The 9358-nt window shown below is 43.0% G+C and overlaps 1 protein-coding gene across 1 annotated transcript in view; it reads left to right on the forward strand.

Annotated features, from left to right (window-relative positions):
• LOC108644844 (alpha-2-macroglobulin-like protein 1) overlaps positions 1–6955 on the forward strand; it is a 31951-nt gene extending 24996 nt beyond the window's left edge. The window contains exons 29-36 of the mRNA XM_031905383.1: positions 594–814; positions 2157–2378; positions 2496–2620; positions 3097–3187; positions 3982–4050; positions 4771–4873; positions 5367–5408; positions 6724–6955. Of these exons, the coding sequence (XP_031761243.1) occupies positions 594–814; positions 2157–2378; positions 2496–2620; positions 3097–3187; positions 3982–4050; positions 4771–4873; positions 5367–5407 (872 nt within the window). The 3' untranslated portion in view covers position 5408; positions 6724–6955. The remainder of the gene's footprint in view (positions 1–593; positions 815–2156; positions 2379–2495; positions 2621–3096; positions 3188–3981; positions 4051–4770; positions 4874–5366; positions 5409–6723) is intronic.
• The last annotated feature ends 2403 nt before the right edge of the window (positions 6956–9358 follow it).

The raw sequence follows: 9358 nt of genomic DNA on the forward strand, positions 1-9358 counted from the left end.
TACTGACTGTAATTAGCAGAGTCCCTTTTCTGCAGAACGTGAATTTTTATCAAATAAAGTCAGTAAACTATCAGTGAGCCTTTGATTATTTTGATTCTAATCCTGTAAACCATTGGGGTTTGGACCTTTTCAGTTCTAACTACCCTTTCAGGAACTCCTGAGCTTACAACAGGGTTATGGAAGTTATCAGACATATAGTAAATACATTTTTGGCTAAAATCTCGCCTTCAATGACCTTTGACTTCCAGGAGTATCAAGTAGAGCACATTGGCATTCTCCACCAACTTACCATAATTGTTCTTCAAGCTTTCACTCAGAGTCACTGCTCCAGGACCCCGTATGGGTCTCCACAGGTTTGGAAGCACTTCTATAGAGCATCACATACGTGGTATGTTGATGACATGGTAAAATGATTTTGTCTTCATTTAAGTCTTAGAAAGCATCACATTTTATGTGCGGAACCTATTATTTATGCTTTTATAATATGTCTTTGTCAGAAGGGTCAATGACAGAACCATTTTGTTGGCACCAAAAGATCAAATTATTCATAGTAGATCTCAATTTTGCATTACTCTTTTTCAATACATTCACAGATGATCAAGTTTACTGGCTTTTGAACCCCAACCAAGCTCCTCCAACCAAAACCTCTCCATGGGCTCAGCCAAATTCTCTTCAGGTGGAGGCAGCATCCTATGTGATCCTGTCCCACCTCAGCCTGGAAAACCCCACCAAGAATGATATATGTAATGCATCGAAAATAGCTTCATGGCTCAGACAACAACAAAATCCACATGGAAGCTTTGGAAGCACCCAGGTGAGAAAGCTGCAGGCAGCTGTAGTTCTTCTAACCTCAGGAAGATCAGGAACCCAAACTGATTAGACTGCTGCAAGGTAACACACATTACTGGTTCCTTTAGTGTGTTCAGTTCTGGTTTAATTCACGCGTAGCCATTGGATGGCAGACTGTAGCATATTTCATCTCAGCTGGGTTTCCTTGTGTCCATTCTGTCTTTCCTTGGTATTTTGGTGCATTTGTGGGTTGAAATTCCCCATTTCCCTTTCTCTTCTTGTCCAAGCTGCCTTCTGTTATCTGTTCATGCTCCTGCCCATCATGACCCTTTGCCTAAATACGACTACATATTTGACTAATCTTTATGTGCATCTCACTATGGTAGTTAGTTCATTAAGGTTAGTGAGTTCCATTACAGTAGCAGTTAGTAAGTTCCTTGTTGGTGGAAGGTCCCAGGGCCCTGAAATGGTGTCGGTGAAGACTGGTACTATAAGGCTTTCTCCCTGCTTACCAAAGTGACTGATTGTCATCCCGACCCTTTTTTTTCTGACCATGATTACGTTTTGCCTAATCCCTATATGTACCTTGCTACGGTATTTAGATCAATAGAGTAAGTAGGTTCCTTGTTGGTATCACAGCAAGTTCTGAAGGCCCAAACGGGTTGTGATGAAGATGGGAACTAGGATTTCACCTGCTTTTTAAAGTGGTTAGCTACTGCTGGCTGAATAGTTTGAGGTCCAATCACTGCCATGATAATGGCAGTTAGTAAGTTCCTTGTTCAAATTAAAGTGGAAGGCAGGGTCGGACTGGGCCGCCGTGACACCGGGAAAAATCCCAGTGGGCCCCGGCAGACCCAGACCCGACCCTTGCCAGAGCTCCCCCTCCCGACCGTTCCTCCCCTGACGTGTTAAATTTACACGAGGTCAGGGGAGGACGTCGGGTAGGGGACCCTGTGGGGGTTAGGGGGGCCCCTGCGAGGGGGGTTAGGGGACGCGGCGGGGGCACTTGCACGGAACCTGGGGCGTGATCCCCGGTGGGCCCTGCACCCCCCCAGTCCGACCCTGGTGGAAGGTTCTGGGGCCCCAAGGGGATCAGTGAAGACCAGTACTATAAGGCTTTCTCCCTGCTTACCAAAGTGACTGATGGTCATCCCAACCCTTTTTTTGTTCGACCATGGTTACGGTTTGCCTAATCCCTATCTGTACCTTGCTACGGTATTTAGGTCAGTAGAGTAATACCTGCTTTCTAAAGTGGTTAGCTACTGCTGGCTGAATAGCTTGAGTTTCAATCACTTAGACTCTTTTATCACTTAATTTGCCCTGATTTATCTATTTCTGCTCATTATCTCCCCTATTAAACTGTGCAGGACACAGTGGTGGCCTTTCACGCTCTTTCCCGATATGCTGAAATTTCATACACTGGGCATTTGGGATTAGAAGTGACAGTGGAGTTGGCAGAAGAAGGAGGAGCCAAACACCAGTTCTGGGTGGATAACAAGACACGATTCCTGCTGCAAAAGACACGGCTTGACAAGGTTCCTGGAAATTACACTACACGGGTGAAGGGCGAAGGCTGCGTGAACCTACAGGTGAGGATAATATGGATCTATCACCCACCATTTTGTTTGTTGGTATTCTCTTTGAGGTTCCTTTTAAAAAAATTGCTTGAAATTGCACATCTGTTTACAGCTGTGTTCTTCCTCCAGGTTATACTGAAATACAACACAAAGCCTGCTGGGAAAAGCCCGGCCTTCGAACTGAGACTCCGCTCCAGTGAGGACAGCTGCCGGAATCAATCTGTATCCTGCTATAACCTCACCATCTGTGTACAGTAAGTATGAAGGGGCAAAAGAAAGAGAAAAACTTTGGTATTTAATTCCAAAGGTTTTTGTTGACCAATGTAACTCAACTAAGTGTAGTAAGGTTACTAAATGATCCATAGATCATCACCAAGGAGTTAGAAAGTGTCATAAATGCTATTTTTGCTACAGAAAGAGTGCCGATATAAGCATTTGCTCTTCTGAGTATCTCAGTAGCTACATGTTGATCACCAACCCCTTGGATGTTGCTCCTGGTGGCCTCAAAGTACTGTAGTTGTTTATTTTTGAATTCCTGAAGCCAAGATTTGGTTCCATGAAAACCAGGTGTACTGCCAAACATAACCTTCTGTAGGCTTCCACTCCACATAGGGGCTACCAAGTACCCCAGATACACATTGCATGCTTGTGTTGCTCCTCAACTCAATGGAAAAAGTTTGGGAACCTCTGGTCTATGGGATATTCTCTGACAGTTTCATGTCTGTTCCAGGTACACTGGGCAACGTCAGAAAACCAACATGGTACTGATTCAAGCGGATTTGTTGTCTGGCTTCAGTTCCATTCCAGAGACTATAAACGAGGTAACAGAAATCTAGAATGGGAACTGTATGTGTCCATCTAACAGTGCATAGTGCGTGACCTGTAGAAAGACTTGAAATGTCCTAGTGAAGGTATCACACATTAAGCGAGTATTTGAACAAAACACCCACTTTTTGGCTGAGAGGCACACCTCCAGAAAAAGTTGGGTAACTTGTGGCCTGGAAAAGCACAGAATGCTCTCCTGCAACAAAAATGTTATTTTTTCCCAGCATACATAGGTCCAAACCACAGCTGCACAAATTTCCCTGCAGCCAATAATCCAATTGATTAAAGGGACTTGCATCAAAGGGCGTTCTTTGTACATGTTTGTGCTCAGTACTTCCTTTCCAAACTGGGAGCAGTGGCAGTTACTGATGCAGGGAAACATGAAGCTACCACTATCTCTGAACCCGGTGGTAGCTCCAAGGATCCCACAGTACCCTGCATCAATTGCCACAGGGCGGTTGGGCAGAATTTAACTCCTGCCTTGTGTGTACCTAAATGTAGGGATATGCACCCCACTGCCGTGCCCCCTCCCTCCAGTACCAAGTTGTGCCATAGAGCATACAGAGAGATGGTACCTCTTTCTTTCTGTTCTGGGAGTGCAAAAGGGTTGAGCCTAAGGCTTCCAGCTGTAACAAGGTGCATTGCATAAAAATAACATGGGGCCAAGAACCTCCGAACTGGACCATGGAGTTACAGTAGTTGTCATGCTAGTGCCACATATCATTTGTTTCACTTATCTTTTTGCTTGTGCTTTTATACATTTTTTTCCTCTTTGTTTCCCTTCCTGTAGCTTGAAAACCACCACCTGGTAAAGAAGATTGAAATCAAAATGGATCAAATAGTGATTTATATCGATGAGGTGAGGGGGTGAATGACAAACACTGAGCTGATGTTTGTTCCCACAAAGTGACAGGGATATAGACCTCAGGATAAATGTTTGGAATGATGTAGACAGTGATTCAGTTTCCTTAATCATGTGGATGATAGGCCCCAGTAGGCCTTCTTTCCTAACTTCTGCTCCTCCCCTCTTGCATGCCACGCCCCCGCTCCATGGTGCTGGGCCACCAGGTAACTGCCACTGTGTACCGCATACCATAGCAACCGGGCAGATGAACAGGGGGGGGGATGATAAATGGGTAGAAAAGTAAAACCATAAAAAGAGTTGAGGGAAAAATAGCAAGTAGCGCCAATTATACCAGATGCCATGAGGTTTAGAACTAAGGTAGAACTTCATCTTCCATGGGAGGCTGGTGTTGAATGTGGATATTTGGCTTGAGGAAGGAATAAGAAGACAGAATAAGATTTATGGAATGTCTGGTGGTGCCAGGGTTATCAGGAATCCCATTTAGGCTCCATTAGAGTAAGAGTTGGACCAAATGCAGATGTTACCAACCAACTGGATCCTGAGATGTGAGGAACAAGGGCTTGTACCCATTGGAGTCAAAATAACCACAGTGGTTGACTGTGGTTGTTTTGACTCCAATGTGTACAAGCCCTTGTTCCCCCTCATCTCCATTTCTACCCCTAGAGCTGACTGCCCTCTATTCACTCACCCCCTCAACCTCTTGTTCTTTTGCAGCTCTCTCATGAAACTCAATGTTTCTCCTTCCTGGCAAGGCAAGACGTCCTGGTAGAGAATCTGGCATCACAGCTGGTGAAGGTGTACGACTTTTACCAAAGAGGTATAACTGCTATTATTATTTATTTACCCAACCCACCTATTTCTTATACTACATAATGTCTTTAAATGACACTTGACCATTTGTGGGAGGAAGAGAAGAAAAACATTTGGTCCATCAACTCATCCTCACTGTGTAAGGAGCGGTTCCTCAGGCAACGTTTCAGCCTTAGTCTTGGACGAAATGTTGCCTGTTCTGACCTAATAAAGTCTCAATTTCATATGTTGTCTGTCTAAACCCTTGGCCAAGGTCTCTGGACTGTTGGGTTGAAGCCCACACTACCTGGGGAAGGGTTCCTGTAGCCATCCTATCGCACTAGGATTCCACAGTCACAGCCCCTTGCCCGACAATATTGCCTTTATCCTGAGCTGATTTATTCAATATTTCCCCTGCGGCTCCGATTGGCCCCATTATGTGCAAAAAAATATTTCCCTCCTCCTCCCCCAGCCCTGGTGCTAATTAGATTTTATGTTAATGTCATGTTTTCTTATTACAGAAGAAGAAGTCGATGCGATGTACAACCTGCCCAGGCTTTAAGGCAAGTGTATGCTTTAATAAAAATACATTTATAGATGATATAAGTTTATCCTCCCAGTGAGTCAGTTCTGTTCAATACACATAGAACTGTTGCCTCCAGTTTTGTCCTGGACACTCTGGTTTTTGGAAGGGCTGTCTGAGCCTAAACTGCCTGCCCCCTTTTCCTGATTTGGAAAACCAAGAACTTTTCTAGATTTACTCAATGATCTGCCAATCGCCGAGTTATAGTCCCACCCTATGACATCATGGCCCTGCCTGACATCACTGTTCCCGCCATGACATCACCTCCTGTTCCTGCAGGGGAAAAGTGGCAACTGTAACATGTATAGATGGTTTTTGACCTACAAATCACATCCCGCATAGCATTACACCCTTGTTTAATAGTGACTCTGTGCCTAAAGGCCCCACAAACATCCATCTGAGGGTTCAATGAATGATCATATTTACTTCATATTTGTAAGTGACCTAACTAGCCAGGGGACTCAGCTCAGCAAACATGCAAAACGTCAACCCCCATTCACATGGAAAAACATCATTGGGCAACTGGATTTCCCATCATCCCAGTCATGTAAAAGTGATAGTGTGGAGCCAAACACGATGCCACAGAAAGTCATTTCTATGAATAATGACCAAGTTGGCCGACCCAAGGTGAACAGCCCTGACCCTTGGAGTTAGGAGGCGCCAATGCCAATCACTGCACCACTGGGCCCCCCACATAATGGCGCAATGCAGTAGCGCACCCTAAAACCCCAATATGCACCACTGGGCCCCCCGCATAATGGGACAATGCAGTAGCGCACCCTTAAACCCCAATATGCACCACTGGGCCCCCCACATAATGGCGCAATGCAGTAGCGCACCCTAAAACCCCAATATGCACCACTGGGCCCCCCACATAATGGCGTAATGCAGTAGCATACCCTAAAACCCCAATATGCACCACTGGGCCCCCCACATAATGGCGCAATGCAGTCGCGCACCCTAAAACCCCAATATGCACCACTGGGCTTCCCACATAATGGCGCAATGCAGTAGTGTACCCTAAAACCCCAATATGCACCACTGGGCCCCCCACATAATGGTGCAATGCAGTAGCGTACCCTAAAACCCCAATATGCACCACTGGGCTTCCCACATAATGGCGCAATGCAGTAGCGCACCCTAAAACCCCAATATGCACCACTGGGCTTCCCACATAATGGCGCAATGCAGTAGTGTACCCTAAAACCCCAATATGCACCACTGGGCCCCCCACATAATGGCGCAATGCAGTAGTGCACCCTAAAACCCCAATATGTGTTTGTTTCTCACTACAGATGGAGACCTTTCAGGTTTAGTTTCCTGGGAGGAATGAATAGTGGGTACCAGCCAGCATGAAGAGCAATAACTGGAGGATGGGGCAAGATGGTTGAGGAACTGACTGGTGGAGAAACCCTGAGAGGGAAGACAAAGGATCCATTGAGTCAAAATCATTTTTGTATTAGGGAAAAAGTGTGTGGAATTACTGTAAATTACTGACTAATAAAATATTGTCTTTGTCTACAATCATTTTGTTTTTCTGGCTTCCTGTCACAGAGAGGGAATGAGGGAAGCAGCCAATCCTGGTTTGGCTTTGGGATTTGCCCAAGATTCTCTCAAGGTTCTCTTTAACTCTTGCTTGTCTTAATTTGCACATGCAGATTCGGATTCAGTATGCGGCTGAATCGTTCACTAAGGATTCGGATCCTAAAAGTGCCCTAGAGGGTATATTCCTATTTATTTGTTTATAAAAAATTTTTAAAAAAGTTTTGGGGTTTTTTTCAGTTCAACACACATCTCTCCTTTATCCACAGATATGAATTCCCGCTATTTGGAAAGTATTACTTATAGTTCCTGTGGAATAGGGATGCAACAAATATGCAATTTGGCCAAGATTCGGCCGTTTTCAGCAGGATTTTGATACGGCCCAACCCATACTCCTGGCCAAATCCATTTACTAACCGTCCAATTTTATTTCTTCCCATTTCAGATTTTTAGCCTTAAAAGTCACTGGGGAAAAAACTTGCAACTTTGTTGAGATTTACTATGCGTCCAAACGGCTAAAAATCTGAATGTGACAATTCCCCAGCTAAAACATGCTGAGATCATGTAGAAGCCAATGGCAGATTCCCGTCCCTGGAAGACCCTTCTTTTGCTTCAAAACTCAAGACGGTGTTTTGTGCGACAAATTGAAAAAGTCCCGGTTTTCATGCAACGTTGAAAAATGTGGGATTTTCAGAACTTTTCTACAACTTTTTCAGTTCAGACTTTTTAGTAAATGTAAGATGTTTGTGGAAACGAGTTTTAAAAGCTAAAAAATAAGAAACGTTAGAGTTTAAGTAATTCTGCCCCTATAAAACATTTCTCCTTTTTTTTAATTTAAAGAAGCCCCTGTGGGGCAGAGATTGACTAAAATTCAAACATTTCTATTTATTTTTTATTTTAAAATTCGAATAAACTCATTTCCACAAATATCCGGCATTTACTAAATAATTTGAAATGAAAAAGCACATGTGGGAAAAGTCCCAAAAATTCAAAATTTTTCAACTTGTCACATGAAACCTGCAACTTTTTCAACTTGGCACACAAAATCCAGCATCAAAAAAGCGAAGCGGAAGAAGGATCCTCCGGGGAAGGGACGTCTGCCATTGGCTTCTACGTGATCTCGGCAAGTTTAACCTGGCGAATTGTCTGATTCAGATTTTTTGCCATTTCAATGCTTCGTAACTCTTGTAAAAGTTCTTTTTTCCGGTGATTTTTAGCGTTAAAAAAAATTCTGAAGTTAGTAAATGGCCCCTTTTTTTCAATAAATATGAGAAAACAAAGTTCTTGGGGACTGTCCAAAATACTTTTATTTTTACTCACAGACGCTAATCCCCCCCCCCCCCGTGCATAGGGACAATAATAGGACTATATGTAAGGACAATAATAGGTGAGTATCTGTTTCTAAACGGCATCTGAATAAGCAAACCCAAGGTAAAGCAACAAAAAAATAAGTCTTATAATTTATCCAGGGGTTTTCAAGTTCCAGCCTGGCGTTTTCCAGATAAGGGGTCTTTCCATAATTTGGATCTTCATACCTTTAGTCAACTGCACAGTTGGATCATTTACTACCCCTAGGCAAAGTTGCCCCTGGGCAGAAACCCATAGCAACTGGTTACTAGTTTACGGTCATTGTTCCACCTGCAGCTGGTTAAAAAGAGAGTCACTGATTGGTTGCTAGGGGTTATTGCCCTTGGCCAAATTTGCCCAGTGTTTTTTTAAATAAACCCCACAGTAAGATGTGTAACAAGGGACCACAAACAGTAATTCTAGGGTTTTGTTTTTGCTCCTTATATTATTCAAGGCCCAGCGACCATGGTGTCAGACCAACTGTTACTATATACATGCACATGTATGTATATATGTATATTATATATATACACACACACACACTGTATGTTTATATGTATATTATATTTATATATATATATATTTATATATATATATATACACTGTATGTTTATATGTATATTATGTATGTATATTATATATATATATATATATATATATATATATATATACATATAAACATACAGTGTATGTGTGTGTGTATATATATATATTAGTTCCGGTACTGGAAGCAGACCACATACAGAGTGGTAATTGCCCGGGTGCTTATGCAAAAAAATACAAATATAAGAGCAATACAGGCCAGCACTCACGGGTCTTTGAGAAATAACATGTCAAAATAAAAATTAAACAAAAAATATATGGCTACATGGTTTTTTATTGATCCGACGTTTCAGTTCCTAACAGGAACTTTTCATCCCTGATTGATGAAAGTTCCAGTGGGAACTGAAACGTCGGACCAATAAACCTTTCGTTTATTTTTCTAAAAACTTTGACTCCTGAGTTCAAATTCCTGATGAGTGCCGTCACCTCCTATCTATA

This window comes from Xenopus tropicalis, chromosome 7, assembly GCF_000004195.4.
Source record: "Xenopus tropicalis strain Nigerian chromosome 7, UCB_Xtro_10.0, whole genome shotgun sequence".
NCBI classification, from domain to species: Eukaryota; Metazoa; Chordata; class Amphibia; order Anura; family Pipidae; genus Xenopus; species Xenopus tropicalis.